The sequence below is a fragment of the Leptonychotes weddellii genome, chromosome 12 (genome assembly GCF_054177405.1).
Source record: "Leptonychotes weddellii isolate Sample4059 chromosome 12, ASM5417740v2, whole genome shotgun sequence".
Classification (NCBI taxonomy): Eukaryota; Metazoa; Chordata; class Mammalia; order Carnivora; family Phocidae; genus Leptonychotes; species Leptonychotes weddellii.
The window spans coordinates 6,905,652-6,922,821 of record NC_138380.1 but is presented as its reverse complement, the minus strand read 5'-3'; the positions used below and the strand labels follow the sequence as shown (position 1 = coordinate 6,922,821).

General features: G+C 45.8%; 1 protein-coding gene across 1 annotated transcript in view; it reads left to right on the top strand.

The window, feature by feature from the left end:
- Window positions 1-17,170, top strand: part of CNTNAP2 (contactin associated protein 2) — a 1,739,191-nt gene that overhangs the window by 1,558,904 nt on the left and 163,117 nt on the right. The window contains exon 17 of the mRNA XM_081799929.1: window positions 2,285-2,503. Within this exon, the coding sequence (XP_081656055.1) occupies window positions 2,285-2,503 (219 nt within the window). The remainder of the gene's footprint in view (window positions 1-2,284; window positions 2,504-17,170) is intronic.

Sequence of the window (17,170 nt, the reverse complement as noted above, 5' to 3'; positions counted from 1 at the left end):
ATCTAGTGTGACAAGCAGAGAAAAGAGTATGGACAATTCCTCATTAACCGTTGGTACTCGGAGTTTCTCCAAATGGTGACAATTTAAAGACCTGGACAAAAATCCATCATAGCAGGAAGAGAGGAGGAGAGGAAATTAGAGCAGCATTTACCCCTCCAAGTCAAACCTTAGGGTTAAACCCAATTTATCCCTAAATTCTATTGCCCTGATGGTTGTTGGTGCCTTTAAAATGAAACGATCTTTCCTACTTAGCGCAGGAAATTTTGTGCTCTTGCTCTTCTGACAACTTACATTTAAAAATGCATCTGCTAAAACATAGCACTACAAGAACACAACAGATTCAATCTTAACACCGGAGGCCACTTTTCCCCACTGACTCTGCCGGAAATACAGGGAAAGATCATTCAGTCCGTGAGTCATACGATCGTCGACCTGCATTCTGATATTTCCAGAGAAACCTTCATGAAGGTCACTGGCCTCCACTGAGTCACAGTGACCCCTGGAGGCATGAGCCCCTAATATAGAGGAGATACTTCACTGGAGTCCATGTAGATTCACCACAGGTGTTAAAATTAAAGTTCTCTTTCTAACGACATAAAGGATCAAAATTCCTTGGTACAATTAGGTTGATTAAATTGAGCTCTGCGTCTAAAATCCCTGTAGCTTAATAAAGTTAATGCAGCTTTCAGAGGAGCCTGACCCAGAGGCAGGGAACAGTCTAGGTCCTGAGAGAATCTGGCCCACTGCGGTTTTTAAATTAGAAGCTTGATTGCTTGTGACACCATCTCAAAATGGTACCAGTCCAAAGAAGCTGAATTTTCCATTAGCCTGGGAAAAAATGACAGATTTTTTTTTAAAGATGTTATTTATTTATTTGAGAGAGAAAGAATGAGAGAGAGAGCACATGAGAGGGGAGAGGGTCAGAGGGAGAAGCAGACTCCCTGCCGAGCAGGGAGCCCGATGCGGGACTCAATCCTGGGACTCCAGGATCACAACCTGAGCTGAAGGCAGTCGCTTAACCAACTGAGCCACCCAGGCGCCCAAAAATGACAGATATTTAATTAAACTGTTTAGAGATTAGGCAGAAGGCTTAGTGGATAGATAAAGGGGCTGAATCTCTTTATAAGCAAAGTTAGGAAATCCACTCGCGTGCCGCGTCTTTAATGTCGAAAAGAACTCAGCAAGCCGAAGGAGCTGGGGACCTGGGTGCCGCTTTCCCACTCAGCTGCCTCTCCTGCCAATCGCAAGAAAAATACACATTCAAAAAGCATGTTTATAAAGTGTTAGGTGGTCACTGAGGAAATTAAAACCTAAAATGTGAAGTAGGAAAGCTACTTAACAACCAAAGCTGCCAAAGCAAACCACCCTAATCCATTTTTCTCTTATTGAAAGGTGATTTATTACGGACTTCGAGCAGATCTATGAAAAAAGAATGATTTGTGGTCAGTGCTGGAGGGTAGGTTGTGAGAAGGATCCAGCCGGCCTTTCAGATGGGGAATGACCAAACTGCACAGCAAATGGTTCGGGAAAGGGGTTGCTGTGCGGGAATCTTGAGCTACCTTGTGGATAGCCACAGTGGCCCAAAAAAGATGCAGGTCACCTTCATTGCCTCAACACTCACAGCTCCCTAGCTTTCAACAGGAACTGCAAGGACTACATTAATGAAATACAGTTTTGTAAGCTCTCCCAAGGCAGTAGCTCCCAATTCTAGCTATATATTAATATTTTCCAAGGAGCTTTTAAAAATATCAGTGCTCTATGCCAGACCACCCGAGCCAGAACCCCTGCAGATGGAGCTGGACACAGGTGTTCCAGAAAGCTCTCTAGGAGCAGGTCACTGCCTTGGGAGCTACTGAAGAGTTACATCGTGTGTAATCAACAGATCAGGGGCTCGGAAGCCTGACAAGCCTGGGTTACCGTCCTAGCTCCGCTGCTCACTAAACGTAAGACACTCTGCACATGCTTAACTTCTCCAGGTCTGGGTTTGCTTATCTGGAAAGAGTCAATGATGGTAACCTCTCGATAAGCTTCTAAAGACTGAGTAAGAAAATAAATGTATTCTCCGTCCCCGATCCACATCTATTTCCCTCTTGTCGGAGGAAATATGGTTAAAGCGGATTGATGTTTTATCCTTCCTCAAGTGATTTTGCCATGAACTTTTGTAGCAAATGATAGGCTTAGATTATTTCTCTCTCCCGGCTTTGTTTTTCCTCTAGAAATCACTGCTATTTGGTTATCTGGGAGGAAAATATTCATGTGCCTCTCATGCTTTCTGCTCCTCCAGCTGCCACCGAAGTGTCCTTTTCATTTGATGTCGGAAATGGGCCAGTGGAGATTGTGGTGAGGTCGCCCTCCCCTCTCAATGATGACCAGTGGCACCGGGTCACCGCGGAGAGGAATGTCAAGCAAGCCAGTTTACAGGTGGATCGGCTGCCCCAGCAGATCCGCAAGGCACCCACAGAGGGTCACACCCGCCTGGAGCTCTACAGCCAGTTGTTTGTTGGTGAGTAATAGAAAGGCCTTTGTGACTTTGTTGTTACTGTTGTTGTTGTTGTTTTAAGATTTTATTTATTTAGAGAGAGACCATGTGTGCGTGAGTGGGGGGAGGGGCAGAGGGAGAGAGAATCTCCAGCAGACTCCCCGCTAAGCACAGAGCCCAACGTGGGGACACGGGGCTCGATCCCAAGACCCTGAGACCATGACCTGAGCCAAAACCAAGAGGCGATGCTTACGACTAAGCCACCCAGGTGCCCTGTCTGCCCCCCAACCCCGTTGGTTTTAATAACCTTGACAATGGAAAAAATAAAAGTCTCTGGAATGTTTTGATAGAGGTCCTTCCAAAAGTAAGAGTCTAGGCTTCGTGTAGTCTCCATCAAGACAGAATGGAACAAGGAAGATGACTTAGGAAACCTAAATCTGGCTCTGCTCTCTGCTTTCCGGAGCTCAAGGTCCTCAGCTACAAAATCAGAGGGGAGGCTGGGTTATCGCTGAGGTCTCTGATCTGTGCAGAAAGAAAGAGAAAGAAATGAATTCCCTAAGTTCAGGTTTGCTTGAAAGGAGAAATCTGTTATTCCTTTCTCTGCTCATCCTCAAGGTTCTTGGCAGAGAAGGATGTGAACTCCTCCCCACATACTATCTTTACAGGAGAAAGAGATCAACACTGAGAAATTTAAAGAGAGCAGAAGTTAAGCATCCTTTGCAAGAAGTCAATCTAGCCTCAGTTTGGTCTTTGCTTTTGATATATTCCAGCTGAAGCTAATGTTATTTCAAATCAATACCTGTTTCCATGATGAAGTATTAAATTTTGTTTTCCAGAACACTGATGTTTTAGGGAATTAGCCATTTTTCCTCTGTTGAATGACAAGAGAGCAAGTCTGAAGGACTTTCTGGCTATGTGCCACCTTAGACCCCCTCTCTGAGTTTCTGGGGGTTAATTGATCAAGTCAGTCAACTGTGGCCATCCCAGACCAAGCAAAACCAGATGTGACCTGGTTGCTGCTCATAGTCCTACCACCTGTCACCCCAAGCTAGAGCCTCACTAAGGGTCAGCTAATTTTAACAAGGGCCAAAGCCCCACGGTGTCTTTCATAATTGTGTCAGAATGCTTTAAGAACATTAGAAAGTCACAAAAAGAACAGTAAAATTGGATGTCAGCTCCTTCAGTGCAATGTGGGCAGATTACAAACATGTTAACTTAGTTAGCTTTGGAAGTAAGACTGACTTGTTAACAAGTCCTGTCATCAGGGGCCGTGAAAGAGTCAACGGTTTTGAAATAAAATACTCCTCGACCCCAACTAGAACCCAGCCCCTTCCAAATCCTGCTCTCACGTTTTAGTTCTCAAAATTACACATTACTTTTAAAATTATTTTTTATTAATTATCAGGTCCGCTGATTCCTGCTGAATATTGTGAGCAAATTTCGCTTTATCGATCCATCTTGTCCAGATTACTTAGGACAAGTTTTGTTTTCCTCAACCCTGTCCATCTCAAGCATGCTGGTTAAATTCTACCTGGCTTTCCTCATAACAGGTGACCCTAACTGACCTGAGTTTCTTATTTTTCTAAGCTTGTCCCTAGGTATAGAGGTCCAGCTTTCTTTCTGTCCCTTTCTTTCCACAGACTATAGCTGTCTCCAGAAATTTTGGAGACCAAATAAAGTTGTAAATGGAAAGAGATAGAGGGAGCATTTATTATGATCTTTGAAAGAATTCTGATTTGTTTAAACAAGAACAGCTTAGAGGAAGAGAACAGTAGAGGACTGAGGTCAGAATTCGACGGAACAATTAAATTGGAGAGACAGGCAGAAAAAGAGCATCTCAGGAAGAAGACTGAAGGGGGTTGGAGAGAATAAGCATGGAAAAATTTAGGAGAGGGTGTCGCAGGAGGAGAGAGTTCCATGAAATTCTCTGTGTTTGTTATTGCCAACTAATATCAAGTGCCGTGTGTAAAATCAGGCTAGAAAAAATGTTCTTTGAATTTAGCAATTATGAAACCACTGGTGACCTGGGAAGGAAGCTTCGGAACAGGGGGCTGCCATGATGAGTCAGCAGCCACTTTTCACTTGATGAACACGAGGAGGTCCACGTCCCCCTTTCTCATTTCCTGTCGGCTCAAAGGTGGGGTGATACGCATCTCCCAGACATGAGCTGTTGTGCACCAATGTGAAAACATATTGTTCTGCGACAAACGTCCTCTCCAGGGGTGGTGGGGAGGGGGCCTTATTTCCGGAAAGAAAATCAGTTCAGCAGCCGTGAAATCCTGGAGCCAGCTATCCCAAGACTGTTCTGACTCCTGCTCTCATAAGAAGCTCTATCCTGACCAAGTGTCCCTTCCTTTTCCCTCTTGAGTCTCCTGTTTCATCTGTCTAATAAAGGAGTTGGGTTTGTTGGTCTCCAGAATTTCCTCCACCTTCAGCCATTTGTGGTCACGTGTTTAGAGATGGGTTAAAGCGGCCTCAGCTGCCAAGCGGTCATCCTTCCCACAGTGTCGTGTGGTTAACGTGGGCTTTGAATCCCATCTCTGCCACTAACCCGCTGAGGGACCACCGGCAGGTTATTACTCAATATTGCCGTGTTAAATAGGGAGGCAGTCCCCATGTCTCAGGGTGGATTGAATCCGTCCAGGAGAAGCGCTCTGGAGAATGCCTGGCATGGAGTCAGACTCATGAAGTAGGAGTTACTTCTTTATCTTTGCTCTTACCTTTACTCCCTTAGCTTTCGTCCTCCAGGTAACCCTCACCGCCCCCTACAAAACCTACTTCCAGCCCTAAAGCACTGACCCTTTAACCCACACACCCTGAAGGAAAGTTCCTCTGCATAAATGCCCCTCGACATCCAAAATCAGGCTGCCGCTCCCCACCTGCTGGCCTGCCACAGGGGCCCCAGGGCAGGAGAAGCAAGCAGGGGCCCCGGCATGTTCTCAGTCGGCCCAGGAGCCAGCAAGGAGCCGTGTGAAAACACAGGTGTCAGCATCCCAGCCGAGACATATGGCAGAGTTGCCCAAGAGCTCCTTCTCCATTCTAGAAAGGAGGGGCGGAAACAGACTGGAAGTCCTTCTGGGCTTTGCACACGCAGTGGGCTCTGAGGCCAAGAGCTCCTTCTCCGTTCTAGAAAGGAGGGGCGGAAACAGACTGGAAGTCCCTCTGGGCTTTGCACACACAGTGGGCTCTGAGGCCAAGAGCTCCTTCTCCGTTCTAGAAAGGAGGGGCGGAAACAGACTGGAAGTCCCTCTGGGCTTTGCACACACAGTGGGCTCTGAGGCCAAGAGCTCCTTCTCCGTTCTAGAAAGGAAAGGCGGAAACAGACTGGAAGTCCTTCTGGGCTTTGCACCCACAGTGGGCTCTGAGGGAAGGCCAGACTCGTGCCTCCTTTCTCAAAGTAACTGAAGAAACAGCGAGAAGAACAGTCCCCCTCGCTCTTCATCTAGAATATAATTAAAAGCTGTCTTCAAAAGAGGATTAACACACAGGTGTTTAGGCAGTAATTCTCATTACTGTGAGAATTTTTATTACGGCTATGATTCTGCTTTAGTCAAAAAGTAACAAACATGAAAAGTGACGTGGGAAGAAAGAAGCAGTTGCTAATATTTGTCTGCAAAACGCGGGAAATCTTCTCATGCTTTTGATCCAACATGAGCAACTAGCATATGATGAGCTTCTGGGATGGCCCAGCAGAGACACTTAAACCACATGGTGATCTGTAGCTTTGACCAGCCCAGGTGCTCAGACCTCCATCCCCCATGGCCCTCTTTTTCTTATGAGGCGGAGAAGAGCAAACATGCTCAGGGTCATTATGTAGGCGTGAGCAATGCCAGACTGGACTGAGCCAGAGTCCTCTTTGGCACAGAGACATCCGGGGAGCTGGGGGCCCTGGCAGCTGCAGCCGCAGTGTCAGGGCTAGGAGGGGGCGGGGCAGCTGCTGGGCCATCAGCCTGCAGCTGGCAGCCAGCCCAGGGCATGGTCAGGGAGCTGGCGGGGGTAAGCCATCGCGGAGAGCCAGACGGGCTATTCAAGGCAGGTGGCTGGTGGAGGAGTGCGTTTGCAGCAAGCCAGGCACGGGTCAGAGCATGAAACTGTGCTTGACAGGAGGAGGTCAGAGTTTGGGAGAGCAGGAGGCTGCTTCGGAAGGTTCGGGAAGATTCAGTCTCCTAAGTGGCTCTTTGAGAACCCTGACTAATGACAAATGCCCAGGCTCAACTCACTCGACCCTGACCTCTTTTGAAATCCCTCTGGAGGTTAAAGGAGGCCGTCGCTTCTGTGCAAGATGTAGCCCCAAAGGAGCTGAAAATTCTTGCTCGTTCCTTCAGGATCTTCTGTGCTCTGCAGGATGTCTGCCTGGCCGGAGACCAAAGCAGGAGCGCCACCCTCAGGACTCAGCAAACAGGGGCAGCAGAGCCTGCAGGCTCTGCTTCCTCTAGCACTTTGTCTGTCAGGAAACTCCTCCTCCTGAGCTGCCACTTGAGTTCATGGATGAGGTGAGGTTTCTTAAATGGATTTAGAAGTGAATGAGGCCAGAGCGCTATGCTCATTGTCTGAGCTCCGCTTCGCTAGCGGCCCCATAAAACAGCCCAACTTCCCCAAACTCCATGATATAGCTTGTTCGGTCAGCTGGTCCTCACCCCCTCTGTATTCCAGAATCATGAGTGGATCATTCCAGTATTCCAGTGCCATCTGAAACGCAGTATCATTGGGAGAGCAAAGAGAAAATCAGCATTTGTGGTCTGCCAGGGAGAAAAATGGAATTCCAGGCAGAAAGTGCACCCAAATCTGTATGTGAATAGAATGGTTCTTTCTAGTATCCAAAAAGTTTAGAGTAAAAAATGTACAGTCCAAAGAGCAGGAATGAAAACACAGAAAATATGTTGCTTGTTCCTGTTTCCTGCAAACCTGCCTCAGTAGCAACAACATGAGTGCTGACTGACACATCCTGGGCCACACTTCAAGGTCAAGTGTGCCACATGCTTTGTTCACCTCTTCTAAAGTAAATAGTATTACTAGTTTCTGCTTTATTGTCACAGTGAAGAAACTAAAGCTAAAGATTAGTTCACAGCCCAAAGTCGTGCAGCTGGTAAGAGACAGAGCCGGGGTTTGGTCCCTCGCAGTCTGATTCCAGAGACCCAGCTCCGAACAGTCCATCTTGTCAAAGCAAAAATGACACCTACGTTAAACAGGCAGGAAGATGTCATTCGAGGTTACTGCAGAGGGGAGACCGGCCGCAGCTCAGTCAGAGCCCAACTCCCCCGAAACAGTGGAAGGGGGTGTTTTTCGTGTGTTGTTTTTTAATTGTGGTAAAATACACAAGGCGCGTTTTTCAGAGCGAGGGTAGGAGAGATCATAGGCCATCTGTGTTTGCTAACAACTTTACCCAGAGGAAAAGTACACTTTCTCCTATCTTCAGGGCAGGAGGTAGCTTTACAACTCGGAGTGAGGGGCCCACGCTCCCCTCAGAAACTGAGAGATACTGGAAGTAGTAGCTCCCTTGAAGTTTACATTTCAAAGGGAGGTGACTCCTGGGTCCCCAGAAAGACAACCCTGGGTTGTAAAACTGGCAAAAAGACTCTTGTGAAAAGATTTACATCTCAAAGGGGAAGGCAAAGAATTTACAATTACCGGTTTTCTTAAGTAAATGTTTTAAGAAGAGGGAAGTCAGGGGTCCAGGGTCAGGAAGAAACCAGTGGAGTGTTGAGTCAAGCTGAGGGGAACGCTGCGGCCATCGTGGTCAGTCTATACCAGCGATTCTCATCTGGGGTGATGATGGGGCCCACCAGGTATCTGGAAAAGCGTGGCGGCTTTGGAGTTGCTACCTCCAGCGACAGGCTGCAGGCAGAATTCCCGAGATGCACAGGGGAATCCATCCGGACAAAGACTTGTGCGGGCGCCCCAGAGGGCAGCAGGGCCCCCATGAGGAAACACTGCTCTCAGTTATGGAGTCTAGAGTAGGAGACGAGGGGGTCAGGCCTAGCCTGAGTTGGCCCTGGCAAGTATTCTGTGCATTACAAAGTCAAAATGCAAAAGACCAAGGCAGGTGGAGGACCACAAACAGACACAGACACAAAGCTTTAGGATTAAGAAGAGAAGCAGAAGCAGTCTTGGCGGGGAATGAGCCGCCTTACTTGAGAGTCTTCGTGATACAAAAATAAGCTGTTTTTCTTTTTTACTTACTTTGGTAAACACTTTGTAAGGGTTGTCAAAGTCCATACAGATCTCTCTAGAACCAACGGATATCTAGAGAACGTCCAGAATTCTGGTCTTCTGTCCATGATCTCCCAGTGTAACTGAACCCAAGTCCCACTGCCCGATGCAAAGCAAAGCCAACCACGGAGACATCAAGTTGGCAGCAAGGAAGAGTTTCTTCAAGAGGAGGCCAAATGAGGAGACATGAGGAGACAAGCCTCAAATCTACCTCCCCAGAGGGGGAGGGAACTGTTTTTATAATCGGAGGGGTTGAGATTACACACACATTGATGGAAAGGGCAGGGCAATTTAGGACTATTCATGAGGAAAGATGGGGCATGTACACTGAGTGACATACATGTAACATACATCCCGTGTTCAGCATGGGGTGGAGACTTAACATCAGAATGAGGCAGGGATGCCTGGGAGGCTCAGTCGGTTGGGCGTCTGCCTTCGGCTGGGGTCGTGATCCCAGGGTCCTGAGATCAAGTCCCACATCGGGCTCCTTGCTCAGCGGGGAGCCTGCTCCCTCTGTCTGCTCTCCCCCTGCTTGTGCTCTCTTGCTCTCTCTTTCTGACAAATAAATAAATAAAATCTTAAAGAAAGAAAGAAAGAATGAGGCAAAATTCAGCCCCTGACTCTTGCCTGGTGAACGGGGAAGACCCCGAGCCCTGAGGCCTTGCCCCGGACCATCCCAAAGATGTCACCAAAGGCTCTTGGTCTTGTCATGAGAAAGAATTCAAGGACAGACACCCAACACAGCAGACCAGCAACACAAGTGGGAAAGTTTAGTAAAGTGAAAGTATGCTCCCAAGATGTGAGAGCAGGAGAGCTCCAAGGGGAGAGCTGGGCGCCTTGGGTTTCTGTCTTTTATTGACAGCTGTTAACTAGGGAGTGGAATATTCATTACTTGGGGTGGGGATTTCTTGGCAACAGTTTTGTGCCTTTTCTTCCTGATTTGGTCAGCGGTTTCCGGTCATGGCACCCGCCATCTTTGACCTGCCTGGTTTGATCTGGCTTCTTGTGCAGGTGCTGCCAGGACAGCCTTCTGACTTTCCCCATAGCTGGCCTCCAGGTATTCTGTTAGAACCTAACTAATTGCCAACTCTAACGACATCAAGAGGTAATCTTAGGACAAAGAGAAGGAGCTATGAGCATGCTCCAAGAGCCAGTATAAATGGGACAGGGTCTTGGGCTCATTATCTCAGGTAAGGAAAGTAGGGCTTTGCTTGTTCGCAGGCTGGAACCATATTGCCTGACCGTGAGTCCAGGGTTTCTCCAGACACAGCTAGTAGGTTTGTTAGTGGGGACTGAAAGATGCGGCAACTGATGAGGAGGAAACAGTTCTCTGAAAAACAAGCTTGAAACTTCTTGCTACTTTCAACTTCATTAACCCTACAGGGCAAGATTTCACCGGCAGCATCCCACCCACTGTCCTTCATGAGATACTTTCTTCTCTTGGGTTCCATGGCAGTGCTCACCCACTTTTCCTCCCGCCTTTTGCTTGCCATGACTTAGTCTCTCCTGTGAGTTCTCTTCCTCTCCATGGCCTAGATGTTGAAGCATCATAGAACCTTCCTCTCTTCTCCACCCATCCATTTCCCCAGGTGATCTTATCCAGTCCAGTGGCATCCAATACTATCTCTGGACCAATGGCTCTTAAATCGAAATCTCCAGGCTTCACTTCTCTCAGGAATTCTGCATCCATTGATCCAACTGTCTACTTAGCATCTCAGCTTGGATGTCTAATGGGCATCTCAGAGAAAACCTGGCAGGCTCTTAATGCCTACCCCAAACCTGTTCTTCCCGCAAACTTCCCATCTCAGTAAATGACATCACCACCTACCCATTTTTGCTTGAGCCCAAAATTTGGAATTACCCTTGATTCTTCTCTTTCCCTCATCACTGCCCATCAGTAGTAAGTCTTGTGACTCTACCTCTAGACTGTCCCTGAGATGGGTCCACTACTCTCCATTACCACGAGTCCTACCCGAGTCAAAGCCACAGTTGTTTCTTGCTTGGACCGTTGCAGCAAGTCTCCTAGCTGTTCTGCACAGTTTTGGTATGTGCCATGGACACACCAAGCTTATTCCTGCTCTAGAGCATTTGCACTGGCTGTTCCTTCTGCCTGAAATACCTCCGCAGACACGGAAGAGGCCAGCTCCTTCTTGTCCTTCATGCCTCAGCTTCAGCTACCTTCTCAGGGAGGCCTTCTCTGACCACTCAACCCGACGTCACCAGTCACTTCCCATTTTACATTCTCCTCAGAATTTGTGATATTTTCATTTCTTTTTGTGTCCTTGCCCTAGAAGATAGGCTACATGATAACAGAGACCTAGAATAATGCTGCAGTGGGTGCCCAGTGAATATTTGCTGAGTAAGTGAATGGTATAGTGTTTGTTACTTCTCTGAGTTAATAGTCATGTTGCCATCTTTGAAAGTACCTTTTTCACTAGGTACCACAGACTGAAATCAAGGATGACAGAAGCCAGGAAAAAAAAAAAAGAGAGAGAGAGAGGAGACAGAGTCTCAGAATATTATGAAAGATAGTATCTCAGAGCAGTGTAGGCCCTAAATATAGTTTTCATTCTCCTTCTTTCAAGTGGAGGCCTTGCCTGTCTGGCAGTAGCTGAGATGCTAGCTAGGACCCTGATGCAAAGAGGTTCTCCCTTGACCCTCATAACCAGTCCCCTGGTTCTCCCCCAGCCAGAGAGAAGGCATCATGGTGTGGTTGGAAACCACAGCGGTGGGTAAAAATAATAAAAATAAAATGATTTGCTAGGTAAGATCTCGTATAAATACCACTGGATGAAATCAACAAACTGTCTACGAAGCAAAAGGGCAAATAGAACACAGAAGCTGCTCCATGGGCCCTCACAGCTGCTCACCATGAGGATCACCGACACTTACTCTTGTCTTAATCCAACCGCACCTTCCACCAAGCTCCGCCTCCAGGCCACGTCTGAGTTTCTGCTCCTCTTAGTAGAACAGCCTCTGCCCCGCCCCACCACAGGTGAAGTCACACACTAGCAGCCACCATATATTTTCCTACCCTGGCCCTTTAGTGGGCAAATCTTATTAGCTTTTACAATCCCGGCTCTCGATTTTACAGTTAGAGTTTTAACATTTTAAGTAAGTTGTGATAGCCACTATTTTTACCTTGTTTTCTTACACTCCCAATGTAAGCAGATGGACAGTATACTCTTAACCTCTTCTGGAACTTCACAAGGTAGCCAGTTAACAGCCTGTTTTCCAGGTGCTGAGCCACTTTCCTCAGGCAGAGGTCACGTGTGTGGACGCGTTCAGAGAGATTTCGGACCTAAGAAAAGAGCCAATCCAATTGTTCACCTTCTGTGTACAATAGTTCATGTGCCTCTTCAGGGACTCTGTGGTCTTCATCCCAGTTTTCTCATGACCCCTGGCGTGGTCTGATCCAGTGAAGCTGTTTTAATGTAAAGGCACCTGGTTTACCATCGGCGTGGAAGATTTTTTTCAACAGATTTGCCATTTCACATATACATTTTTGATTCTTTCATTAAGGACTGAACTAAAGTTCATGAGAATAAATGGCAACTGTCACACAGAAAAAGATTGTAATAAAAGAGATTAGTATCATGACACAAATATTGGGGAAGGGATGGGCGCTCGCAGCCCCACTGCCCACCCCCCCATGATTCCCTGAGGACGCAAGACAACACCCCAGTTCACTAGCCTGAGCCAGCACAGTTGCCCCTTTGATACTTCATTCTCCCCTCCCTTCCTCCATCAGCCCCGCTGTCACGGTCCTGCTGGGCGGGATCGCTCGGGCCCCACTCTTCACCTCCTGGTCCCGTTGTCACATCCTGGTGGTGTTCCTAGTTCATTTTAATTTCACTTTCTTAGGTTTCATCTTTCTTCCCAATTCTCAACTCCATTCTCTCCCCATCGCTGGCACCCACTGGAGTGTATTTTATGTATGGCCTCCCAGCCCCACTCTCTATATATCTGTTCAAAATATATGTACGTTCTGGAAACTTCGTAGTATTGCCTTTCGCATGTCATAATTTATACAAATGATATTGTACTACAAATCTCATCTGTTTCTTACTCTTTCGCTCAGCCTATGTTTTTAAATGTATTTGTATAGCTCTGTGAATTCTGTGTGTATAGTGTTCCATTATGTGTATGCCGACACTTTATTTATTCTGACCCCTAAAGATGAATACCTGAATTCCCCAAACTCTGCCACCACACCATTCCGTGAATGTTTATGCACGTCTCCCTGTTGTTCGAGGGTTCCTCCTCTGTGTGTGTGTGTGTGTGTGTGTCCAGGAGAATTACTGAATCCTAGGGTATGTACATACTTAATTTCAGCAAGTACTGCTTACCTCATCAGTTTCTGAGTGTAAACTTCAAGCTTAAGTGGTTGAATTCTCTATTTCTGTCAATAACCTATCATAGGTAGCTCTGTATAATTTGAGGCCATTTGGCTAGTTAAATGTGTCCATGACCTTTTCGATGTATTGTATCTTTATTCCTTATGATGTTTTCCATCCCACAGCTTTATCTCTGTTTTTCAAACTACTGCAGTGTCCCTGTTGTAATTAATATTTTTCTGGTGCTTTGTACAGATGTTTGTACCCTTTTATTTAAAAGTATCTCAGATATCCTAATGCTGAATCCCGTAAAAATCTAATTTGAGAATCTCTGTCTTTTTCTTCATTTATTGTAACGAGGGTTATTTCAGGGACGATTTCTGCCATCTTACCTACGTTTTCGATTTACTGTGTTTTGTTTACTTGTTTGCCTGCCCACTCACCCCCATGTACTTTACATTGATTGAACTGAACCATTACTCTACTGATTTGAAAGTTACACATTTATACTTTCATTCCTCTGGTGGCTATTCCTAACTTATAAGACTCCTACTTACGCTTTTTTTATCTGTCATCCACAAAAACAAATCAGTATCTCCTTTCGGAATGAACAAAAAAACAAGAACACTCTGACCTCCTTCCCCACCTGACGGCCTGCTGTGGTGATAGCATTTATAGTTTTAATTGCGTACTTATTTTAATTGTATTTACTAAGTTTTTCTCTTTACCTACTCTTATTTCCCATATCTTATTACCTGTTGGATTCATTTCCCCTTTTACTCGAGGGCAATTTTGTCTAAGAAAGACTGCATAGGTGAATCCTTCCAAGACTCACATGTTTACAAATATCTTCACTGGTCGCCATATTTAAGTCAACGCTCTCAAGAGACTGTCTTTTATTGGCAGCGTTGCTATTGAGAAGTTAGACACGAGTTACATCCTTATTACTGAACTCCTTCTTCTCCTTTAGTGTTTCTTAACTGTAATGCAGCACCCCTAGCCTTTTGGGGGCTGGTCTGCTAAAGCCTGTGTCACTCTTCTCAGAATGATGTTTTATATGAATAACATAAAATATGCCAAGTTACAAAAGAAACCAAATATATTGAAATAAAGTTATCAAACATTTAAAACAGCAAATTAATGATACAATAGTAATACAAGTGCTATAAATAACAAGACCTGGCTAGCATCAGGTCTAATAACTACCTTGAGTTCAAGTTCATCATGACCATAAATGATGCTTCAAAAAATCTGTAACTATAATAGGAATACATCTATGATTTTCTATCAGCAGCAGTGACACAGATACTGCTAATCCTGCTGCGATTTTCCCTACGGTCCTAATTGAAGAAAATGCTAAATTTCATTTAGAGACTAGTGAAAATTTTGAACTCGGAAGGTGTTTCCCATCCCGTTCTCCAGCCTCCAGACTCCTGTAGATGAACACCTGAAATTTGGAGCCTCGGGTTAAGAATCACAGCATAGGTATAGGTGTGGGGTTTTTTCTTGTCTACTCTGTTTAGTATTTTAGGAGCCTCTCCATTCCAAAGTGTAATATTTATTCTAGAATATTCTGAGTCATTATTTCTTCAAATAGTTCCTTCCCCCGAGTTACTCTCTTCTTATGAAGTTAGTAACTTTAGTTCTTAACTTTTCCTTCATTCTTTTTTTTTAACATACAATGTATTATTTGTTTCAGGGGTACAAGTCTGTGATTCAAAAGTCTTACACAATTCATGGTGCTCACCATAGCACATACCATCCCCAATATCCGTCACCCAGCCACCCCATCCCTCCCACCCCTCTCCACTCCAGCAACCCTTAATGCACATCTTCCTGTTGTTCGAGGGTTCCTCCTCTGTGTGTGTGTGTGTGTGTCCAGGAGAATTACTGAATCCTAGGGTATGTACATACTTAATTTCAGCAAGTACTGCTTACCTCATCAGTTTCTGAGTGTAAACTTCAAGCTCTGAGTGTAAACTCAGCTTTCCATAAGACCTCTTTAGCCTTTCCTGTCACCTTTGGGGAGGGTTTACTGACTCAATATTTCAACCCCCTAAAATGTTCTTCTGCTCTATCTGGTCTGTTCTTCAACCCATCCTTAGAAATCTTTATTTCAACAATTATAGTTTTTAATTCTCAACATCTCCAACCAATCCTTCTTCATCATAGTTTGTCATCACCCCATGTTTCCAATACCATGGAGGAATCATTAGGCTAATCTTGCCGCTGTTTCATGTCAGCCCAGTAATGAAGATGTCAGTTATGTTGAGTCCTGTGGGCCTGCTCCCCTCAGTTCCACCCCTCCTGACACAGGAGTCCTTCCTTTGTCGTGTTGGCTTTCCTCAGAGGCCTTGCCACTTTTCCCTACAAGCTTCTGTTCCTTCCCTTGAGATTACAAAATGCATTCTCCTCTCTTGTCTGCCTGAGGGGAGAAGCTAATGCTCATGCCCTGGGCTGTGCTCCTCAAGGAGAGTTAAGGGTGAGGAGAAAACTCTCATCTCACGGTGTGGAACTGCTAGTTTCCATCCACCTCAACCCCTTCCTGTTCCTACCTCCAGGTGTTTCTCGTGTCCCCACACACGACTTCAAAATGCCTCCCTCCCAGCCAGACAGGGACACCCAGCTTCTGCTGTAATTGAGTTTTAAACCAGTGGTGTATCTTTACCCACTAAAGCTGCTCTCCCCCTATGTGTTCCCTGACTGCTACACCAAAATAATCAGATCATATAGCCTTTCGCTGTTTACCTGTTTTTCTTGACATCCTGGTATTATTTAACATTCATAACTATGCCCTCCTTGCAATCCTGACCTCAAAACGCGCCATATTCCATTCCTAGCCTCTCTGCTACCTCCTCTCTTCCCCTCCCTCTCCATCCCCAAGCTCCTCCTCTTTTCCTCCACCCTAGTGTCTTGGAAAACCCCTACATCCTGCAAGGCTGGTGATCAGAGCCATGCTGATCCCTCCCAGCTCCATAAATCCATCCTTGACCTGGGACTAACATCTGCAACGGCTTGTTTTGAGTCTGCAGGCTGAGAGTGGGAGAATGAGGTGACAGGTAGAAGCAGCACTGGGGGTTCTTGACTCTAGATGAAGGAGACTGGATCTGGCTGTTATATAATAAAGACTTGAAGACCAATAATGAAGACCGAGAAAGAGGTGAATCAGCCTGGGTCAGGTTCCTGACCTCGTGGTGTGTGTGTGTGTGTGTGTGTGTGTGTGTGTGTGTCAGAGAGAGAACACAGGATATGTTAAAATCAACAGAAAGAAGATGTTTATTTTGCTCCAAAGATGAGCAGGAGTTACCAGTGGGACACATAATAAGAACAATAACATACAGATATTTGTAAAAGAAATATTTAGACAGAGTTCCCAGCTGATGGATTTGAAATTTGGGTTTGCAGTGAAATCTGCTAAGGGACTGTTTATACTTTAACGTTTGGATGAGGCTAGGATTTGGCGGCTTAGCACTGTCTTCTCTCTCTGCCTCCACTTTTATAAGGGACTTGGAACCGTGAGACTCACTGCAGAGAGCCACCCTCTGAAGCAGCACCGTCTCACCAGATATAGGGGATGACCAACCACCCACCATGCAGGGCTAAGCCCGGTAACTGCTTTGATTCTAAAGTTGCAGTTAAGCTTTTGCACCAAGAAATAATATCATTTCAATAATAGCATCAAAGAAGTGTCTCCTCTCTGTTGACCTCAAGATCAATTTGGGCATATGTATTCCTGTCTCTGAACAGCCATCCTTATGGCTCCAGGGACAGAATTCTGCCAAGGGTGAATGACTTAGCTCAGATATTAATCATTCTGTCGGCATTTTCCACTTTAAGCACAGCAATGCCTAGAAACATATTATATGTCAGAGAAGAGTCTCAATGATGTAAGCCCCGAAAATCAAGATGGCAGCTATAGCGAGAGTGTAAGTTTAATAGCCTGATAGCCTGGGAGGCAATTATGGCCAGTGGCCACTTCCTGGCTGTGGAACACTGGGCAAATCCACTGTCTTGGTCCACTCTTCTTCACCTGTAAAGGGAAGATAATAATTATCTCTCAGAACATATAGGGTTTGGAACAATTCCTGGTGCAGCTAGTATTCAGTTAATACTAGCTTCTGAAATAGCTAGTAATTTATTATGC